This window comes from Humulus lupulus, chromosome 6, assembly GCF_963169125.1.
Source record: "Humulus lupulus chromosome 6, drHumLupu1.1, whole genome shotgun sequence".
Classification (NCBI taxonomy): domain Eukaryota; kingdom Viridiplantae; phylum Streptophyta; class Magnoliopsida; order Rosales; family Cannabaceae; genus Humulus; species Humulus lupulus.
The window spans coordinates 34,273,146-34,296,484 of NC_084798.1; the positions used below are offsets into that span (position 1 = coordinate 34,273,146).

Genomic DNA, 23,339 nt, shown 5'->3' on the forward strand with positions numbered 1-23,339 from the left:
GTGTCTCGTATTGGGCCCCGAGGGTCACAGATTTCTCTGTCCTCGCGAAGATGGCTGCAAGATTAGTCTGAGTCAGAACGGGGTGCGGGAGGAGCTAAAATGACACTTAAAGTACGAGCTAAGGTCGGAGAAAACTTACGAGGACGATTGAAATAGTGATGCTCGCAATTCCGGAACCCAGTTGACATGAAGAACTGGTCCTTAAAGTCATTAGGGTGGCTGGGCAACTCGATGACCGCCGCCGTATTAGGAAACCGGGTTAGATAGTAAAACCCGTCACCTTGCCCTCGCTAGTCCGGGCTGGCTTTGAGGCAGAAGAAATATAAAATGTCTGCAGGAGTGGGGACCTCCCACTTGTGCTTCTGGAACAAATACCTTAACCCTGCCAGCAGACGGTAGGAGTTGGGGGGGAGCTGAAACGGGGCCAACCCCACGTAGTTGAGGAAATCAGCAAAATACTGATCCAGGGGAAGGAAGGCCCCTGCCTTAAAGTGTTCACCGCTCCAGGCCGCGAACGACTCCTCGAGCGGTGCACAGCTCTGCTCGCCATCTGAAGTAGGTCGGGCCACTACGGATGCTTTCCCCAGGGCGATGTTGTGGGAAATGAAGATTTTGTTAATCTTCACCTGGTCGGTTATCTTTGAGACGATTCTCTCCGCCTCAAAGAATGCATCAGGGGCCACCTCGACCTCCTTCTCCACTGCCGGCCCGAAGCGGGGGATCGGGGAGTCAGGCATCGCCGCCTTTCCTTTGTCCTGCTGGGAGGCCGAGCTGCCGACGTTCTTCTGGGGGAGATTCCTCTTTGGAGCCATCTGGTCGCCTAACGAACAAAAGAAAACATTTCAGAAAAGGCGACCCAAGCATGAAGAAAAAACAATTATTATTTGCACGAGCTGAGGTAAGCCCAGCCCGTGGAGAGTGGGACCACGCGGTTCGATGAACACGCGCCTGTGCCCCTAACAGATCCTCGATTCCTCGGGATTCGTGCGTCAGGGGGGTCAGGATAGAATTTTCCTTGGGGGGAAAGTTTCAGTAGGCAGAAAATTGCAAAACCGCCTGTGAGGCGTGTTCCCTAAGCTACCCGGTTTTGCACCCAAAATTATCAAGACTCCTACCCAGAAAATTTTCCCCAGAAAAAGCATCCTAAAACCCATACTCTAAAATGGTTTCCTACAGCAAAGATACCCTAACCTAAAAAGGGTTTTCACCCTCCGTATCCACAAAACCCAGTAAAACCTTGCATGCGGCTACAGTAAATTTTTTACCTATGCTATAGTAGCATATATTCTCAAAACGCACATGGTCAGGGAACTTACAGTGTGTAGCTGGGAGGTGGATGGAGGTGTCGCCTTGGTAAAAGCTTCGTCGATGTATTGGCTTCCAAAGCTTCGAAGAGATCCGTGCGCCTAAGCTTCTTGAACGCTGAAAATGGCAGTAACGAGTAGAGGGTTTGTTCTTCTGAGATAAAGAGAGAAGGAGAAGAGAAGTTTGAATAACTTCGAATGAAAGGGTGGCCCATGCGTAGGGTGGCCACCCCTTTTTATATGCATAAAAGATCACGTGTAGAGGGTCATTGAATGGCCCTGATGAGGGATCCGAGGCCCTCCACTCGAAATACGAAACGACGGCTGGGCATAGGCTAGGCCATTAAATGCGGTTCTCGTAAGACGTACCGTCACCACCCATGATGTTCCACGTATCAGGCGCCTGCGTAAAAAGTGGAATACGAAGAGTTCATGGGGAAGTCTAAAAGCCCCTACTGTGGTGTGATATACGACGTGATATACCACGAGCAGGAGCTTGGGGGGCAGATGTACGCCCTGATTTTCCCACGGGCTGATTAGCAAGTCGAGCTGCGGCCTAACCATGATTACCTCATGATCATCCCCAGGAGCCGGAGCTTCTGTCGTAGTGTCGTGCCTTCCTAGCTCAAGGAAGCCCCAAGAGCTCGCCTTCACTGCCCAAGGCCGGGGCAGGGTTTCCGAAGGTCGAAGACCGAGCTAAGTATGAAGCTCGTGATACGAGCTTCATATGGAGGCTATGACCCTTTGCGAAGTCAACACACGCAAGGTAAACGTGCACATATCAGGCATCACGTGTCTGATATCCCCCTGACTTCTCGGACACGCAACAGGAACGTGCGTATTCAGACACCCACGACTGGGTTGGGTCGTGCGGCCCATTATCTCCTTACCTATTGATTTGACCACACTTATGTGTCAGGTTTAGGAATTAATCATGAATGTCACAGAATTGATACGACAAGTAAGAAGGTCACGGGATGACCTTCTTACCAACTTCCAGGTGCCTTCTCCTATAAATATGGAGACCCTGGGAATTGATAAGGGTTGGAAAAAATAACCTCTTGTAAGAAATACTCTGTAATCAAATACTCAGTATAGATCAATAATATTGATTAGTGGAGTAGAAGGATTTTAACCTTCGAACCACTTAAAAAACGTGTTTTGAGTCACCTCTTTCCTCCTCTAAGATCATATATCTGTTTCGGTTCCACATTTGACACTAATCCCTTTCTCTTATTCTCTTAATTACCTGTTGGCGCTGTTGGCGAAGAACCGCGTCAACAAATTTAAATATAAATATATTTAAATATCCAAATTTCTATTCAAGATCTTCATGTTTGTTGAGTTCATCATAACCACCATTGATGTCCTCCTTGTAGAATTGAGATCTTTGAGAAGTTTCATGAGATTTCATTAAGTCTTTTCTTTTTTATTTTCCCACTTAAATAGTTAATAATCTTTTTTTTATTCTTCATTTCATTTCTTCATCTCCTACACATGTTTCTAGTCCTATTCTCTTATGATTTTTTTTTCTCTTACTTTACACGATTTTGATCTTCAATATATGATTTTTGAATGAATAACAACAATATCAACAATGAAGTTTTTTTTATAGAAAAAGGTGTATTTATTATAAATATATAATATTGTAAATTTTTTATTTTTCAAATACATGTAAATTTCTATATAAAGCTAGTGTCTCTCATTGGTTGGAAATAATATTAATTATGACAAAATAATAATAATAAGTAAATTCAAATGTAGAAAAAAATATTTATTTGTTATACCTAATCACTGTGTTGCCACATCATAATTGTTAGTACCCATTTATGGGTAGTAATTATTGAGAAGTCTTCCATATATATAATATTAGTTTGAGGAATTAAGGTGAATGAATGCATAATTGTGGGTGTGTAAGCAAGTGATAGAGTCTGAAAGTTAATATATAAAATTAGAATTTGTCCTATAAATTTGTAATTATTTTATATAATCTCATATTTAGATTTTTTTTTCTAAAACACGTAATTAACCCTTTCTCATTTTATTAAACTCTATTACCATGACAAAATAAAAATACATAAAGTGAATCAGTAAAACATTAGTGAAGTAGTAATACAAGGAGAAATAATAAAAGATATAGATATATATATATTTATTTTTAAGAAAAATATCTGATCCTATGATGGTGATAGACTTAATGGAAGAGATAGGATCTGATGTACATCTGCTTCAATAAAAAACAAAGTAAAAATCTATTTTTCTAATAGTGAAAATGTATGCTCCAATAGTAGACTTCTCCTATAATTTTGCTAGAGTATATAAATTTAGGACTTTATCCTCAATATTTTTTTATTTTTATCTATTCAAAGGAACAATTCATGAATGGACAAAAAAATTTCAAAGCAAAGATGCCAAAAAAAATATTAATAACTATCATTTCGTTTATCTCAAAAAGTTTACACGTGGAGAAGTGCTCCGCACGTGCATTCAATCAAGTGTCCCTTATCAAAATTGTTAAACAAAAATTTAGGTGACTGTGTACTCCATTACTTAATAAATAACAAAAGACCGTCCACACCGAGGTCGGCAGAAAAGTCCCAAGAATTAATTAATTATTAATAATTTATTATCTTTACTGAAAAATAAATAAAAACTAATAGCAAAGGACAAGCAATGGACACGTCAGCAACAAGTTGTCTACAAATAAAACCACTAACACAGACACAGGGGAGGGTGGGGGCCACAAGGACACGTGTCGAATTTCGAGAACCTACTTCTTAAACTCGGCCAATTAGGAGGTCGAAACAGATCGGATCTACTCGCTTCTCTTTCGTCCACGAATTTTGATACACTCTCCCTTGTATCGATCTTCTTGCCACGTGTCGATCATTTCGTGACTCTTTTTTATTTAACCTAAGAAAAATATTAATAATTTTTTATTATTTTCCAAAAAAATAATTATTCTTCAGCGTGGAGCTTGTTAGAGAGAGAGAAAAAAAAGCCTGAGGAATCTCGCAGAAATCTCGGTTCGATTTTCGGGGTTGGATTAGGGCTAATCGGTTACGTTTCCCTTGTATATTCTTGCTCGTTTTCTCAGAAATTTCTGCTGTTTGTGAGAATCTATTATTATTCAGGTCAGCTCCTTTCCTTTTGATTTTTTTTTAATTTTTAATAATTAATTTTTAATTTTTTGAATTGATGTTTTGGTCTGGGCTCTTCAATTTCCAATTTCGTTTAGAAACTGCGTTGTTTCGTAATTTTCCTTGGTGTTTTGATTTGCACTCTGTTTGGTTTTAAATAGGATATGATTGCTTTTTTTATTATATATATAAAAAAAAAAACTATAATTATCTGGAACGATTCAACAGAAATCTGAGCTTACTGTTATATGGTTCTTGGATTAATTGGCGGAGATAAAATGCTGCGAATTTATTATTAGCTTTCTTTGGCACATTGGATAAGTTGAGCATATTTCTCCTTGTGGAGATTTTGGTTTGACTTTTTGATAGATTTGACGTTATTGTATAATTTTAGCTAAAATAAGATATTAAGGGGAAAAGAAATGGTATGGGAAATTAGAATTTTGATTGTGGGGATCTTAAAAGAAATTGCTTGTGTAACTTTTTGAGTTGTGGGTAAGATTATTTTTTCTTCGTTTTAAATTAAGGGATGGAGGGTTGCTTGTTTTAATTGTCTCTTCTTGGCTTGATTAATTAGTGGAATTGTACATTTCGAACTGACTGAAAATACCTAAACAATTTTACAGCAGAAAAGTGAAAACAATAGATAAACTGGACTCTAACCTAGTTAAAAAGCAAAACAAATCCCATGGGGAAGTAGATATTAATGGTTTAATGAACTTTTAAAAGACCAAACTGCAATTGTTAGCGTTCTAGAATATTATCAAGGCTACTTTAGTCAAGTTAACACCACCCCCGTTAAGCGGACAATACCATCAGGGATTTAAATTGTACCTTCTTTTTCATAGCAAACAGTGGTGGAGGAAAGATCAAATCCTTTTTTGATTCAAAACTTCAAGCTGTGTTTAACATACGGTGAAAGACTTTCAGTGAAAATAATTGGTAAAAGAAACCCTCTATACACAAGAAGATTTAAGGAGAGAAGAAGAAGAAGCAATCATGGAACAACTTTCCATTTTAACTGAATTCATCTCGTTTTTAAGAAACAAAATTTTTAATAAAAAAAATGAAGAGAATCAAGAAAACAAATAATAATTAAGTAGGTAAATTATTGGGATGCTAGATAATTAATTAAGAATAATTAAGTAGGTTAATTAATGGGATGCTAGATAATTAATTTTTGTGTTTTTTTAAAAAAAAAACCATCAATGAACTCTTTATAAGAAAAGCTCATAATGATGCCAAAACCCTTTGGTTCGTTTGTGTTTTAATAAATAGGGTATGAACCATTGGATAGCAAAGCACTGGTTTAGAGGCACAAGCACAAGGACAAGAGGACAGTTCCTTGGCCTGAAAAACAACCCATGAAAAAATCTTTTTCATTTACTGGAAGTTAAATGTTCAGAAAAGTGGCATGGGCTTTGCAGTGTCATTATTTGTAAGATTGGGAGGCATATAATGAGTTGCACGAAGTTCAGATTCAATTATGATAACAATCATCGAAAACATAAAATTAAGGATTGTTGGAGGAAGAAGAGGTGAACAGTGGCAGGCCCAGGAGTCCGATCTCTAAATAAGTGAGTTTACTTATTTGGTGCACAATGGTCTGTGGAAGGTGGTGTGAGATTTGGCCATTTAAAAGAAAAGAAAAATTTAATGCAAAAGAAAGCCTGTGCAGGTGATAGAACATATCAGACAATTAAGGTTTTTACTAGTACGTACTTCATTATGGAAAAGTGCAATAGATTATCACAGGGTTGAATGGTGGGTTAAAAATGGTGAGTTCATAATACTAAATGCTGTCAATTGGAATTACAAGTACCAAAGGAATGATTTTTTTATAAATTTTGATTTATTTGTCCTTTTTACAATATTTTAAATAATTAACGTATTGCATTTGTAACTATGACCAATTTATGCCTTCTTATTATTTTTTTTCTTTGTTTTCTTTAGTCTGATTATGGGAATCATTTAAGTATAATGTGTGCTTCATTTAATCCTTTCTGTTCTTTTCTGCTGTAGAAAGCATAAGTGGAGAAAGCTAATTTATCATATAGTCATAAAACATGACTTCAGATCAAACTCTTGCATGTGTTCTTGGTGGTGGATAAAGGATCTTGGAGGAATGTCAGACTTGTGCTTGTATGAGGTATTAAATTACTGAAGAAATTTGCAGTCTTCTTTTATTTTATTTTTTTCTACCAGAACAAATTATTGAAATCCACAGCATTTAGGATGTTTCCTTTGGTCGTCTCAATCTGAGTCTTACTACTTGTAGACTGTTCTAAGTGTTACAAATGTTGCTTCAATGTTTTTTCACTGTAGGTTCAAAACATCAGCAAATAATATATGCATTTATTAAACTATACATCTTTCTTACATATGAAAGGGAAATTTTACTTGGCTCCTTTTACACGTACTTTAATTGTAATCTTCTCTTTAGTGATATAAGGATAGAAAAATCTAACAGAAAATTATAGGCCAACTATGCTTAAGGAAAATAAAACATAACGTATGTAGAGCTTATAAGTGAATGTGCAACAAGTTTAAGAAGAGTAGATATGTTCTTTATTTCTTTCTTTTATTTTCTTTTTTTCATTTTGGTAATTTTGGGGTCTTCTCTAGGGTAACGACTCTTTTCCATATTGAAGACAGCTGATCCTTTATTCTCTGATAATTTGTTTTGTTTCTCCTATCATTTATCCAAAAAAAAAAGTTTGTTCCTTTATTTATTCATTTGGGTGGGTTTATGGAAGGAAGATTTGGCAAAGCTTATGCTTTTGCTTATAGCTAAAAGTATATGGATAAGTAGAAGCTTTAGCTTATTTTTTCTGTTTGGATAACTATAATACTAATATCTTTTTTAATAAAATGTTCTTTTTAAAGTGTGGATATTAATTAAAAAAAATATCTTTTATAAGTAAATTAGGAATAATGAAATTATTCTAATTTAAAAGGCAGCTTCTCGAAATGGTCTTTTAAAAAAAGCCAGGAATCCTAGCTTCTCCAAATAAACCTTTTATTTTTATTTTTTAACTGACCACTCTCAAAAGTGCATTTTTAATCCTAAAAGCTAAAAATAGCTTAAAATAAGCTATAAGACAAACCGAGCCAAAAACGACTAGGGAAAAAAAAGGTGACATATTAAAAAAATAAACTTGTTTTTTCTCTCTGTTAGGAAGCAAAGAATTTTGTAAACAGAAAAGAGATATGGATAAGGATAAGCAGTCGTCCAAGATTGGGTTACTGAAAAGCAACAATAAAGAAAATGATAAAAAATTCTCCCACTTGTTCCAACTGGATGTTTGAAACAAACTAGAGCTGCTCATCTCCAGGACTTCTTGTTTTTTCAACACTCTTTGAAACTCCAAATAAACATGGAAAACTTGATTTGGGAGACAATCATCCATGTAATTCTTACTTCATTTGACCAAGTGATATAGAAACTTAAGGGTGAGCTAATGAATAAACAAGTAGTTAGTGTTCTCTCCATTAAGCTTATGCATAAAAAACCAAGCCAATAATAGACTTTAATTCTAATTTTATTTTTTTATAAAATCAAACCCAACAATTGGAGAAATATCTTTAGTGGAAAAAAAAGAGTTATACAGCCAAATTGAAATTACATCAGCATAACTGCAATAAGTCAATGAAATTCATGTGAATAGGTTGAGTGGTCATGCTCAATATTTTTTTCCATGAAGTTTGTGTTGTTCTAGCTCATTGGATCTAATAGGTTGCTAGAGTTTTGTTTTATTCCTCTCTCAAAGGGAAATGCCACAGATCAATAAAATCTAGAATATGGTAAAGCTTCCACAGTCACAGTTCATCAAATGCCAAATACACAAAGAGGAGCTAAAAGACTTCTCTGTATGAGAAAACAACAGGTAAGGTCCTGGACAAATCATTCCTAATCTTCCATTAGGCAGACTAGCCTTTCAAGGTTCAAAAGTCTGGCTTGTTGGTTAATCAATCAATGGGAGAGGAACTATTCACATGAAAATTCTCTAGAGGAATTTTTAAACCAGATTCTTTTATTAGGAATATAAGGAGAACTACTTATATAAGATAAGGAAGCAAAGGTTGTTTGCTTGAATGTTTACCTATTGTTCAATTTGCAAATGAAATGGAAGTACCAACTAGCTGAAGGAAAATATAAAGATGACAAATTGTGGAATGTGAGAATTTTGGAAGACAAAACTGAAAACAGAATCTGCCACTTAGGGCTTGCTCAAGTGGTTGGGTGCATGAGTGTGGGTGGGGAGGGGGAGGGGTTCAAATCCCCATTGTACCAAAAATGAAAAAAATGAAAACAGAATCTCTCTCTAAGAATTTTTATCAGTTCTACTTGAAGCCTCAAATTTCTTATAACCAAAATAGGCATGGTGTAAAAGAATGTAAGGCCTTATGTAACCATAAAACTGTTAAAATCTGATAACTGCTGTTCTCTTTCCATCTAAATAGCTGTAAGGTTTAGGATATTCATCCCCTCAATCCTGCCACAGTGGGGCCACTTCTCATAAGTTATCCCAATTTCGAGCTCTTCAAGTTACAAATTGTGATTGTGTACATTGAAGCAACCAAAGAAAATAGTAAGAATTTTTGCTTTTTCTTGAAGTAAGAAATTTAGTCTTTTTTTTTTAAAAAAATATAAAACCCTCAAAATTTGAAGTAACAAAATTTAGTTTTTTTTTATTATTATAATGAAAACTACACTGAAATTGCAAATGTAAGAGCTCATTTGTAAACTAATAAAGCATATTGTCCATAGGAAGTCCTAAAGTACTGAGGGGTAATCTTTGATGAATATCTCGAAAGGTTTGGTCAAAGTTGTCATTTTATAATGTTAATATGTCCATAAGGTTGCAATGATCCTCGGCTTGTGTGAAAATACCATTGAATTGCTGTTCTCAAGTCCATACCTTCAATCACCTGAAATCTCTGCTCATTGGCAGTTGTATAACTCTTTCATGTTCCAGAAGCCATGGCAACAGGGGATACCTTCTGATACTGCTTGTCGCAGTGGAAGAAAGAAGTAGAAAATCATACTCTTTTTATGAAGTATACATTACTAAGAAATTTGTAATTTATCCCTCGGTATTTGTAGACTTAATTAATCCTAGTCTAACTAGGAATCCTAATTCAACTAAAATACTAAGGAAATAAGTCCTAAACTCCTTTTTTTTTTGGAAAAGAAACGAAATGTTGTTTAATCACTAGGATAAAATACAAAGTAATAGGTCCTTGTTTGCACCATAGTCCTAAACTAATTAAAGTCTACAGGTGTTTGTGAACACACCATCACAAACTCAAGCAGAGCAGAATTGAAGCATCTGAAAAAAGAAAACACTGCAAAAATAAGTTACCAAGTTGTAATACAGGTTATAGTGCTTTGTTTCAAAAAAAAAAAAAAAGTTGCATCCAGACCTCCCAATCTCAACAGATAAGTAAAAAGTAAAGGTTTAAATTCTTTCATACTCTTAAGCCAGTCTAAAACCCAAAAAAATTTCCTTTACCAAATATAATCCAGAGATTCGTCCTTGTTTTGAAAAATTCTATGGATTCTTTTCAGCCAAACTGCCCATATAAGTGCTGACACTCCATAGTTCCAAACTATCATCCTCCTCTTGTAAATCCGTATGACAAAATATTGTCTTAAACGAAGTACAACATTAAGTTACTTATCCCACTCTGCCAAAACTTGGACAATAGGGACATTGCAAACTCACAATGAACAAAAATGTGATTCATGGTCTCGAAATCTTTTTTGTAATGTAGGATTCTCTACATAAATTTGTTTGGTTTCTGTTGTGCTGTAGGCTCTTTTACCATGACTGTCATATTATATGGCCTAAACCTAAATTGCTCTCTGTGACTTTACAGCTTGAAGATAATGTGTGGGATGAATTTGAAGAAAGTGACGATCATATAGTGCCTCATCCTATTAATACACACGGAGATCATTCACCGAGAGACGGAAGTGGTTGCAAGAAGCGACAGAATGAAGTAATTGGTGCTGCTAATCTTGATACTTCATCTAAAGTACACCGTGTCCAAGGAAAGGAGAAAAGAAAATTACCTTATGCGACCAGTGACCACAGTATGTTGGAAAAGAGTCCATGGGGTCACAATCCTGATAGTGTGTTTCCTGCATATGAAACTAATGAAATGAAAGAAGTGACTAGTATAGCATCTGATGATACAATGAGGTCCACTCTTTCTTTCAAAAGTAGCAATGTGGAATCAGGAGCCTGTGAGTTCTGTGATGATGATACTATCATGGGTGATGGGTGTGCTGCAGTCAATAATAATTTATATCGTTATCCACTTAGTCAAGTACCCCAAACTGGCAATGATCTCAGTTTCTTTGATAATGATAATGAAGACAGAGAAAATTCAGGTCTGCTATTTTATGGTTGGCCGGATATTGGAAATTTTGAAGATGTTGACAGGATGTTTAGGTACCTTTTCCAACCTCAGAGGTTTTATTTATGTTTTTCCCCTTTTGTGTCACACACTGATTAAAAAATTATATGATCATTTTTTTTCCTCAGCAGAAACTGTGACTCAACGTTTGGAATAGAGAGTCTCAGCAATGATGAGGAGTTGTGCTGGTTTCCGCCTTCAAATGATACTGAAGGGTCTGAAAACACATTGAAGTCTGGATTGAAATTTTCAGGTTCAAATGCTGGTTCATCAGTAGGTGTCTCTGACCATCATGAAGATTTTAAGCAAGACAATGTAGGCCATTCAAACCATTCAGACAAGAAAAATGGCTCTGCTGGTCACAGTGCGTGTTTACAAAATACAGATGCTGATGATCCTGCTGCTCTTGATCATGTATCATTTTTAAATGGATTAAATACAAAATCTGGAAGCAAGGATATCTTTATGCCAAAAGAACAAGTAAACACCTTTTTAGTACTTCAAAATATTGGAAAATGTTGTCTGTGCTTTAATAACTTATAGGGTCATAATTTATAAATATATTGCAAGAAAGTTTCTCCCAAATTTTAGAAAATTGCACTTTGACATGAAATGTGTAAGAAGTAGATTTTCACTGTCTTACCATCAAAAATTCACATCTGACCGGTCATTTGAAGTATGTGATATTAATGAAGTTCTTTTTATAACCTTTCTTTCATTGCTGGAGTATTTTTTCCATAGAGATAATCTGAATCTGGCCTTTTCTGGTTCCATCTAGCTTGTGCTCAAGTTGTAGCTTAATGCCTTAATAGGATTGCTTCAAGTAAACTGTTTAGATTTTTTTTATCCTTGTGAGTAATTGTAAGATGTTTAGAAGTTATATGTCTTGATCAATATTCCATTTACTGATTTTAAGATGTACATGACAGATTACTTTGTGTAAAAAGCAGCCAAAGCAACAGACCCAGTCAGAAGGGGAAAATACAGATCAATACCTAGAAAGTGGTATTTCCTTTCAGAGTTATGATAACTTGAATGAATTTACAGATATGAAGCACCCCCTTGAAGAATTATCCAGTCAAATTTATTCTGCGCATAGTATTCAACAACACAAGCAAAGTGCAGGATCAGATTCGATGAGTTATGTACATAGTAAACTTCCGTATGTGCACCTGGAGTACACTCACCACTCCGATATTTCAGTCTGTCCAACTCCCTCTGGTACAAAATCTGAGAACAATGGCTGTCCATCTCCTACCGTGAAGGAGTCCTCCTACACATCTAACCAGTTACAGTCTATGGATGGTTCTCGTGATGCTACAATGGTGACTCCTGCCATAAAAATGAGTGGAAAGAGAGAAAAGTTATATAGCTGCAAGGGTGTCCAATCCTCTTTTACTACGAATTTTGAGGATGTGGCCTCAACAAGTCCAACGGCATTGAAAGGTGCAGCTTTAAATCAGAAGCAAATGCAACAATCTGAAAATCAGATTGAAGGTCAAAGTGATGTTGAAGGAAGCAGCATTGATAATCCAGCTGAATTGGATTCAACTGTACAGGAGAGTTCTTGTCTTAGCTCTGTACTGAATGATATCTCAGTTGAAGCAAGAAGTTTTCGCCAGCTGCAGCAAGTTATGGAAAAGGTATTGTTCTGTGGTGCTTCCTTAAATGATGTAGTATAGCAAAATATGTCTGCTACAGGACAAGAATCTAACCCATAGAAAATCTCACCCCTACATTATGTTGATGAAATATTTTCATTACTAGGAAACTTGGTGATTAAAACTAGAATTAAAATCAATAAGTTTTTCTGTGAGAGGACTCAGATTTTGCTTTCTTAGCAAGCAACTCTCCTTCTCTACCCATTTTAGGAACTTCTATTTATTTTTTGTAGTATAGTTGGATTTGATGGTGTGTGTACATTTCTGATTTTGATAATAGTTAATATTATCAATTTAACATGAGCTCAGCTTTCTCTGAAAACTTAACTTTGTACGAAAGTCTTCTTCTTCGTATTGGTTGTACTTTCAAGGATATGCATGTCTTGTGCTGAAAGGATCATGATTTTTAATGTTTTGACAGATAGCTGTTTAATTTTGTGGGGACATTCCTTGTTCAAATTCTAATTAATTATACCTGTGTTTGAGTTTAGTTGGATGTCAGGACAAAATTGTGCATAAGAGACAGTCTCTATCGGTTGGCTAGGAGTGCCGAACAGAGGCATAATTGTGCTAATCAAAGAAGTGGCAGTATAGATAGCAGAGATACTAATGGAGCATTGATGATTGACGAAACAAACAAGTATGCTACCATTTGTTTTCCTTATATTTGTTATATAATACATGGAATGAAACTTTTGGTTTATGTGCATGCTTCTTTTGATTAAATGCTTATTATCTGCACAAGTTTAGAATTTCGTATGTGTCGTGGAAGTTCCGAATGGTAAATCATTTTGCTCAAAGGATGAAAAAAAAAAAACTCTTTTGGTGACCAAGGTGCCTGCAAAGCACTGAATATGACTACTTAATCTTTATTTCTTAGGTTGTCCATCCTTAAAGGAATTATCTCAGTCACCTTTTTAACACTTAGAGGTTATTGACAGCTTTTAATTTGCTTCTTCCAGTACAATGTTGTGAGAATTTGAAAATTTTTAAGTGTGGGGTGATTCGTAATTTTAATTGGTGATTATACAAGTTTACATGGGGTTTATCCTGCCAAAACAAAAGCTTGAAGCATATCAGATTTGTTTTCCTGGTATCATAAAATTATCTTAATTAACTCAATACATGTCACACAATTTGGTCTGAGAATAGGAAGGAAATTCTGAGTTGCGACTCATTTCCTATCATGTTTGTTTAGTGAACTGATCTTCTATATCCAAAAGGGCCTATTATTCATGATGTTCATGCATTGATACCTCTAAAAAAATGGGTTTTAATAAGCAAAAAAGAAATTTACCGGCATTTATTGAAGTTGCTTATGCTTTACTCTTTCATAAGAACTACAAAAAATAGTGGCAAAGCAAGTGAAAACCAAACTAGGCATCCCATCAATCAACAACATGCAGGAAAACAAGATTTTAAGACCACTTGAATCTAGTTTGTCTTTTTGTATATACTTTGGGAATCTTCCTAACAAAATATTCAGGTGTACTTCTTTCTAAATATTTATAGGCCAAAACCATACCAAATTGGATCCAAAATCTCTCTCTGCTTTTATTTTTTTTGGTTACCCACTAACCCAAAAAGGGTTCAATTGTGTTCTTTTTCTGTTCTGTTTAGGGATTCGTGTATTTGGATGTAACCTTTTTTTTTTTTGCTTTGAAACAAAACTACTTGTATTATTCATCACGAGATAAAATACGAGGGTGAAAAAAATATCACCCAGCAGAAATTATTGTGTACTTGTATGCAACTGAGATGATAAATTTTCATCTTATGCAATGGTCGTACATCAATATTATTATTCTTGTTATAGAAATATGTGTGTGTGTGTGTAATCACCCTCCCACAGGAACTATAGATCATGTTGTCCTTGAATTTCTCTTGCATTTGTCTTCCAGAGGAGATGAGAATTGAATATAAGAATGTTTCCTGCTGGGAAGGGTTTTACTCTAACAGGATAGATGATAAAGAGATACCACTGGCAAAGATGAAAAACTTTAGGAATTATTGCTGTGGTGAGTCCATTGATGCTTGAACTAGATGAGAAGCATATAAGCAGTTGATACAATTGTCAAAGACAAGATGAGCCATTAGTGGAGGGGAAATAAGCTGTTGATGCCTTACTAATGGAGTTATTAATTCACAAAACAATTCTATAGCGAGGGGAAATAAGAACGTGGGAAGATCTAGAGGGTTCTCATGGGACCTTAAGTTTTTCAGGGATGTATATGGGAGTAAGCTTCTACAATTTTTAGTTGTGATATAGGTGCTAGAAGGATTTGGAAACCAAATGGCTTGGAGTTATTTTCTAGCAAAACAATTTTTAAGAGATTAATTACAACAAGGGAAGGATGAAATCACTTGGAAATCTTTGGCTCCTTCAAAAGTGAAGTTGTGAGGGTGGTTGGTAACTTTAAATAAGTTAAATACTTATGAGAAACTACAATGGCATAAGTCGTTCCTTCAATTGTCTCTAAATTGGTGTGTTGTGTAAAAGGAGTTTTGAGTCTACTGAACACTTATTTCTATATTGCTCTTTCACTGGGACTTTCGGGTTAGGCTTTTACAACAAATGGGAGTTGATTGAGTTTGGTCAGCATCTTGTTAGGATATATTGCAGAAAATGGAGGATTTAGGCGGGGGAAGAGGGAAGAAGACATTGTAGAACCTGGCTATTCATGCCATTCTTTGGACTTTATGGTTATGGGAAATCAATAGAATATTCTAAGATGTGGAAGAGGATGTAGGAGATATTTGAGATAGCCAAGTATTTGGTGGCTCTATGAATTTTCATTACTACGGATTTTTTTAATTTTCAATGCCCTCAATGAATGGAAATTCTGTTATAAATGCCACTCAATGAATGGAAATTTTGTGATAAAGGATAAATAGCAATTTTTCTCCTTGAACTATAGCCCTTGTAGAATTTTGCTCCTGAATTATTTTTTGTGGCAAAAATGCTCACTGAACTATGGAAATCATTGCAAACATGCCCATTTTGTTACCTTCTCTTCATTTTTTTTAAGCAGTTTGCTATGTAGCCACATATTACATGCATAGTTACAGTAAGAGGGTCTATTTAACTAGTTGAAGTTAGTGAAAATTGAGTTGATTGACGCTAAACAAACAAAATTTAGTAAAAATTAGTTCTAAGAATGCAAATGCATATTCTCAAAATTTGTCATTATACCACTATTTATTTCATATATGTATTTGTCTGTTAGGACGGTCAAATTCCGCCACATTAGTGCAACATCAGTGCTATATGAGCAAATTGTTTAAAAAAATGAACGAAATGCAATATAAGGAGCACAATTGATATAGTTGTTATAGTTCAGTGGAGATTTTTGCCACGAAAAAATGTTTAGGGGACAAAACTCTACAAATTTCATTGTTTAGGGGAAAATTTTCTTATCATTTACCTTAATCTTTTTGTTTTGTACTAGACTGAAATTGGATTGTTAGGTTGTAATTTGGATGATACCTCATCATCTCTTATTATTATATGACCCATCTTTCTTATCAAAATCTAAATAAAAGAGCAAGGAAAAGAACAATTTTATTGTACAACAACAATTTTATCTGTAAGTATGTTTATGCATTATATCTATGTAGTAGTTGATTAATAATTTGATTTCATTTTCTCTTCCATAGTCTTCTCAATCCTGGATACAAATGTGACTTTATTGGTGACTCGAATCCCTACCATTCCATTCTCCCGTAAGCTTTTCAACTAAACAACCATACATCTCAAAATTAACCTAACTAATCCTTTCACTTCCACTACTCCCTCTCACCAAATATAACATCCAGGTCTACCAATTCTAATTTTGGTTTCTTGATTCACAAACACTGGGACTTGTAACTTATTAGATTTATTTCTAGTCTCTTAGGCCTTTTTATTTACTTCTTTACTGTTATAATTATTTTCTATTTTGTTGACTCAGTCAACTTCTTGTTATTAGTTACTCTTTTCTTGTTTTAGGTCTTTGGCTATCTTTCGGGTATATATACCCATTTCTCTGTCACTTTCTAATACAATACTTTCTAATATCAATACATATTTTTGTTCATTTCTCTCTCCGTGTTATAACTGAAGCTTCAAAATGTTGCATAACCAGAGATAAATCAAAATTGTTTTGACATGATTTCTTTCCGCCCTTTTTTTTAATCCTGTTTTAATCAGTTATATAGTATTATTTATTTTAGTAAATATTTTAGCTATATAAAAATTGTTATATTCTTTAAATCTTTTGCTAATTGTAATTGATGGTCTCTACCAGGTGCACTGGATTTATGGACATTGAAACTGATACAAATCCAATAGACCGGTCTATAGCACACTTGCTGTTTCACCGACCTTCAGACCCATCTAGAGTGCATTCTAAAGAAAGATCGCTTAGACCTCATGTTTTGGTAAGGTTTTGATTTTTGTTGTAAAATTTTGATTTTAATGTACAACTTCTGCATATTGTTTGGCTTATTCTCTGATATAAATTAACAGATTCATGAGTCTGTTTCTAATCCGCCAATGATGACTGAGAATCAGGTTTTCCAGGAAGAAACAACGGCTCGTGGTGAAAAAGAGACTGATAACTAATGACAGATAAACTCTGGTTAGCATCGGTTCATCTATTGTGAAATATTTTGTTAAGAAGTACTTTTAATGTCTCATAAATAATGTTTCCTGAGGCCCAATGTCAGTGAAAGGTCAATCCCATGTGTTTGATCTTGCCTGTTTTATTTTTCTAGTAGTATTTTTCGTTGTGTATCCGGAGTAGCTATGAAAAGTTGTTTGTTCTCTGATCTATCCTTTAGAGTCCAGAGTATACTATTCCTTCTGTTGTTAGAGTTGGCTCTCATTTGTTACTGGCAATTTTGCCTTCTCATCTTTTATTGACATGTATTCTAACTTGGTTCCAAGATATGTTAGGATTATCGAAATATTGACCTTCTAAACTTTGTTTGTATCTATTCTCGTTGGATTTCTACTATATATAAACTACAAATCATTGTAACTAAATTTGCTTGTTTAAGCCAAATGGACTTGTCGGTTTGACTCCATCGGCACATACAGTCTTGCCTACTTATTAGTTATTACAATTGTTGTTTATCTTTACTTAAAGGCTCACCCAACACCTCTTTAGTTTTAATTAGACTTCAATAGTGGTAAGGTCAAATTTCCCGATTATCCAATTTCTTTAATAAATTTAGTAACAGAGTTAGTTTGCTATCTTTTTTCTCTCTTCTACTGCAGGTTTAATAACATTTTATGGCATCACAATGTGGTAGACCTTCTCAATCATCCAATTCATCCAATGAACTTGATTGCAGAATGAGTTTGCCATCATTTCTCGTACATACGCATACAGGTCTAATCCTTGAAACTGGTGGCCAGTATTTATCGCAGAAGCATTTTTTTTTTTGCTTGATTACCCAAAACAAGCTCTTTCCCATAGGTTTCAAGTTGAATATGCAATTGTTGGCTTCTAACTGGCTCTCCATTGATATTCATTCTACTATTTCAGGGTCAATAGAATCTTAAACAGGCAAAGGTTTCAAGTTTGGAAATCCTATCACATTGTGTTGCCTAGTTCTCTTGTAATGCTAATTGATAATTGTTGATCATATTGATTTTCTACTTCATTTATAATCTGATGGCATCAGTCTGTGCTGTTCCTCAACCGGATTGAGTTCTCTGATTATTCCGTCCGCATCCAGACTCTTAACTGCTTTAGATCTCTCTTATGTTATGACTCGTAATGTAGAAACTAGAGGTGCAAGTAGAAATGCAATTTGATTCCGTTTCATAGTGTGCATTTGGTGTACATAGATTTTGCAATTTTTTGAATTTAACTCGTTTAGATGCTCGTTTGTTATGCGTATGTAACATATATATGTATGATTACTTTTCTTTTCCTAGTATTACAATCGTTTCAAAGTGGTGTTGAAATCTCCGACTATATACCGAATTAACTGTGCATTAGCTTGTCAAGAATCTGCCAACAGTTGGGAAGGGGCAATCATCCTTTTCCTCACTAAATAGTTCTACACTCTTTCATCCCCTTTGTCTAGATAGACCGTTATGAGATATAAGTTGTTTAGGGAGACTCGAACGATTACTAGTTTTACTTTTCTCCTCATGTAAAACTTTGGTGTTTATATTCAAAGGGTTTAAACTAAATAACAGTTAAAGCGTGATTTTCACCTTGTTTTGCACCCAATAATAGCCAACTTTCTTTAAGATAATAACTAGCAAGACTACAAAATCAAAACATGAGCTTCGTACGGCCAGATAAAACATGGTCATCCATCAATGTAAACCACGTGTGGATCTCACTTCTCATCACAATAGATGGGCAAGATTATTCAAATGCATGGATGAACGTAGCACTTTTCTATCTGTTTTCAACAATAAGAAATCACATAAATATTGCACTATTTGAATCTATGCATGCATAGAATACACCCGGACTCACTTTGGAAGTGACAATCAAACTGTATTAACTGCTGTGAACAATGCTAACGATGGGTATGAATTGTACAGTCCTAATGCTAAAACAAGTTACATCAATCCCATTTAACAAACCTATAAGTTGATGCTAATCGAATTGCTGCCGAAGATGCATCTCCGTTTCACTTTTCCAAGTAGCGTGAGATGATTGACCCTTCATCCTCTTATTCTTCTCTTTATCTTTGACCATAGAACCCTTCTTCTTTGTCTCTGTGCCTGGTTCAGCTGGAGGGCGATCACCGCATACTGGGCATACCATTCCACGAGCACTCGAGTAGGTTTTTGGAATACCACATTGTAAACACATCCTGTAAAACACCTCGGTTTTAGTCCATGACAGAGATCAGTGAAACAGCTATGAGCACATGCACATGATTTTTTTTTCTCCCAAGAGGATGCCTTCCATGATGTAAAATTCTAAGACATAATTGAAAGCAGAACATTTGTCTTTCAAATTATATAACCAAAAAAAGCGGGAAAAAGAAAAATCTACGTATGAAAAATTGAGGATGTCTACAGTCAGGACTTGTAGTAACTTTAAATCAACCGATTGTCAGCATAGGGTAATTAACGTAACCTGAGTAGTGAGTACCGAACAAGTAATTTCATATTTCAACCAATTCCAAAATGTCAACCATTTTAGTTGAACATTCTGATAATTAGGACCGTAGGGGAGTGCAGGACACAACTCAAATCATAAATCATAATGTTACCTCAACAGTTCTGCAGCATCCTCTGCATTTGGATTCGCTGCAGTTGCCACACGCTTGCCTCCCTCTGTTGTGCCTGAAGTTGTTGATGTAGGAGGTTGCTTACCCTCAATATCACTTCTTACTCGCTCATGGATTCCCACAAGTTGAGGTTTTGCTTCCACCACAACACCTATAAATCCACATAAAGATGTCGTATAGTTTTAATTATTAAATAAAAACTTAAAAAAGCTAAAAGGCACTAATCAATGGATCTTCTAAGTTCTAATGAAGTCGCTTCATCAATGTTTTACTGGTCACTGCTCGGCACAGAAGCTGACGAAACAAAGCAGAGATAGATAATCAGGCACAGACGAAACTGAAATTCAATGCAGTTACTCCTAATCCTATTTTCTAGAAAGAAAGAAAAAATGAATAAGAAATAAAAGTAAAACCAAAATTATTGTATCTGCTGCAATCTGCAAGCAAGTTCAGAAGAGGAAAATAGCAACGTATGTTCTATAACACAAGTTTCAAAACTTGCAAGGTCTTACAAAATTGCACATCCCAGGGTCACGTCTGATCATTCACTTTTACACCACTGATAGCAGTGGCCTTATTAGATTCTAAAATAAGGTGATCAAGTTAAGCATTCTGAAATGATACTTGTGGGTATCTTTATGCATCTCCAAAAGACTAGCAAACTGGATACCCAATAGTACTTAATTCATCATAATTGGTTGCTTAAATTGCTTTGTTTTAATTTAAATTCTTTAGGAACAGACATCTCACTCTCCTCTTTCCTTGTTCCCTTTATTGTTGTCATGCTTTTTAGAAATCAAATTCTTTGTTTCTTATTGAAAGAAAAGGCTTTCTGAATTGTAAGACCCCAACAGCAATGATTAGTTTTGGTTCAGAACCAAGTGACTAGAATATGTATTATCATATATAACTCATTTATATGTTTAGGTACGTAGAGAGAAGAAAAAGTACATGAAATTACTAGAAGAGTAATGATGTGTACCAAAACATTACATACAATAACGTGACACTGTTGCATCCCCACATCAATCTGTAACAGTGATATTCTGGTGCTCATATCATTTACTCATTACTAGTAACATTATGCACATATCTAAACAAATTTCCCAGGAATTTATAGCTTTGCAGCATATCCAATATCTCATGTCACTAACACAAATACATAGCACACTTCCATCTTTCCAAGCATAAACCACAAACCCATCCCATGTCACAAATTTCCAAGCATAGCATAACAAAGTCTCTGATTCCTTCAACAACTTCCAAGTTTTCTCTACTTTTTCTAGTATGCATTTATTTCTTATAAAAAAACGAAGTTTTTTTCAAAATTGATAAATAAACCTCACAAAATAACACAGATTCACAAAATCCATAGCCCAAAAGAAGGAAGCATTACCGGAAGGTAAATCTTTCTTGTCTCGGCGATTCCTGCGTCTACCATGTCTCACATACTGCTGGTGATCCACTTCCTTGGTTGAACCAAACTCTTCAACAGAGTTGTTTAGAAACTCGGGCGGCCCTGCAACCTCCATTAAACCACAAAAGAACAAAAACCCTACAAAAAATCAGACCCGTATTCTTTCTTTCTTTCATTCCTCCCTCGTTTCTCCGCAGCCAAACACAAACAAGAAAAAGAAGTGAAAGTGAAGTAACTAGGGCAAATAAAAATCTACCTCGGAGAAGGCGTCGAAAGCAGAAGGAAGGCCGGAGACACTGGGTTGAGGGAGATCAAAAAGGGATCTGTCGCGGATCGAACGGTTGATGGCTGCAGATTCATCGTCTTCGTCAACATCGTTATGATTGTGGTGACCATCGTCGTCGTCGTCGTCGTCCGATGAGGAGTGGTAATGGAGGCCGTGTTTATGATGGGGTAAGCCATTTTGTGGCTCTTCTTCGTCTTCTTCGGCAGAAGAATAGCCTTGGATTAGCGCCAAGCTCATTGCTAAGTCAAGTACGCTATAAACTAACTGTACAACACAGACTACTACTACACACACCCTCGCTCTCCCAGTCAGTCACACTCTATCCTATATATAATATATATAACTATAGGATAATTACTCAATAGGCTTGGCTTTAAACATGCCGCTAGGCCTCTCAGAATTTTTTACCTATAAATAGTTTTCAACCTTTTTTTTTTTTTTTTTTTTACCTATAAATAGTTTTCAACCTTTTTTTTTTTTTTTTTTTTTTTTATAATTGTATATATTGTAGCTATTTACAGTACTTGAAAATTTTCAGAATATTCTGAATAGTTTACCATATTAAAAATTAGGTTCAAACATATTGTTTTCCAGAATATAAAAAAAATTAGTCACGCACGTGTAACAACATATTTTAACTTAGTTTTCGGTACGGTAAACTATTCAGAATTTTCTGCAACTTTAAATAGCTACAATATACACGATCCTAAAAAAATCTCACCGAAAATTATTCATGAGTCAAGAACACTAAGAATCTAACCGATAAAGTTTAAAGTGAGAGCATTTATATAAATTCTCCTATAATTATATATTATCATCGTTCCTCTTTTTTCTCTTTTGGGTTAAATTTTCAACCCCCTACAAAATTGCCCTTTTCTTGCTTACACTAGAAAGAGGAAATAAATTAGAGATAGAGATGGTGTTGTTTGGTTAACTAGAAAGAAATCAAATTTTATTGTATGAAAATTATTATTTTATTGATATAATTTTAATTTTTTTTATAATTATTAGTGAGGGTAATTTGATAATTTATTAAGATAATTTTTGTGAAATCTATTTTCTTTTCACTTTAGAGTGAGAGATTTGGGTGAGTCCACCCCCCATTTTTTTTATCTCCACTTTTTACCATTTATTTTTCTTTATATCAAAATACACTTATTTTAACTTTCTCTTTGCATTCAACTTACTTTTCTATCTTGTATCTTGTCCAACACTACCAAAGTAATTAGAAAAATATATTAAAAAAGAATAGAGAAAAAGAGAATATGTTTTTTTTATTTGTAATAATTTAGTTTTTATTTTAAAAAATATTTTAAACTTAAATGTATTTAAAAAGAATTTTAAATAGTTTTAGTCTTTTATTGAATTTTTTTTAATTTTTAAAGAACTAATAGAAAAATAATTTTTATAATTAAATGGGGCATAATTTGGTAGTTGTTAAAGTTCGGAAGGCAAAAATGTTAATTATTTTATGTAAATCATAACAGAGAGTACGATATGATAGTATCAATAATTCAATGAGAAATTTTAACATTTTAAGGAACACAATCCAGTAGTATCAAAAATTCAGATGACAAAAATGCTATTTATTCTTTTCTATTTATGCTAATAGTATAAAAATAATCAATTATGGTGCACAAATCATAAAATAATAAAGGCTTAATTAATGGCAATCACATATTAAGTTTTTCCATTTAAATAATACTATCATTATTATTCATCACATAACATTTTAATAATAAAAAAAATTGTTTAAACAACACCCAAAATTGTCCATTTATGTATTTGAAATTGGAGGAAAAAAAAGTGTTTGTAATCTAAAAAATGAAAGTCCATGGCATCCGGTAACTTTAGGTT

General features: G+C 34.7%; 2 protein-coding genes across 7 annotated transcripts; one reads left to right on the top strand and one right to left on the bottom strand.

The window, feature by feature from the left end:
- The first annotated feature begins 4,239 nt into the window (after positions 1-4,239).
- LOC133782033 (protein LNK1) lies at positions 4,240-18,349 on the top strand. 6 transcript variants are annotated; one of them, XR_009870328.1, is made up of 10 exons: positions 4,241-4,438; positions 6,467-6,593; positions 10,328-10,905; positions 10,999-11,350; positions 11,800-12,513; positions 13,023-13,171; positions 16,818-16,950; positions 17,039-17,150; positions 17,792-17,906; positions 18,063-18,349. XR_009870328.1 is itself a non-coding variant. In XM_062221179.1 (9 exons), exons 2-8 carry the CDS (start codon positions 6,534-6,536, stop codon positions 17,132-17,134), a joined length of 2,037 nt encoding a protein of 678 aa, XP_062077163.1. In that variant the 5' UTR covers positions 4,240-4,438; positions 6,467-6,533; the 3' UTR covers positions 17,135-17,150; positions 17,792-18,349. The 6 variants fall into 6 exon arrangements, 5 of the variants coding, with proteins under 5 accessions (XP_062077163.1, XP_062077162.1, XP_062077159.1 ...); XM_062221179.1 differs by having other exon boundaries at positions 4,240-4,438; positions 17,084-17,150; positions 17,792-18,349; XM_062221175.1 differs by having other exon boundaries at positions 17,792-18,349.
- A 550-nt stretch (positions 18,350-18,899) lies between these two features.
- On the bottom strand, positions 18,900-21,803 carry LOC133782034 (uncharacterized). Its single transcript, XM_062221180.1, has 4 exons — positions 21,453-21,803; positions 21,176-21,305; positions 19,762-19,930; positions 18,900-19,356 (listed from the first exon to the last, which is right to left on the bottom strand). Exons 1-4 carry the CDS (start codon positions 21,717-21,719, stop codon positions 19,137-19,139), a joined length of 786 nt encoding a protein of 261 aa, XP_062077164.1. The 5' UTR covers positions 21,720-21,803; the 3' UTR covers positions 18,900-19,136.
- Positions 21,804-23,339: the final 1,536 nt, after the last annotated feature.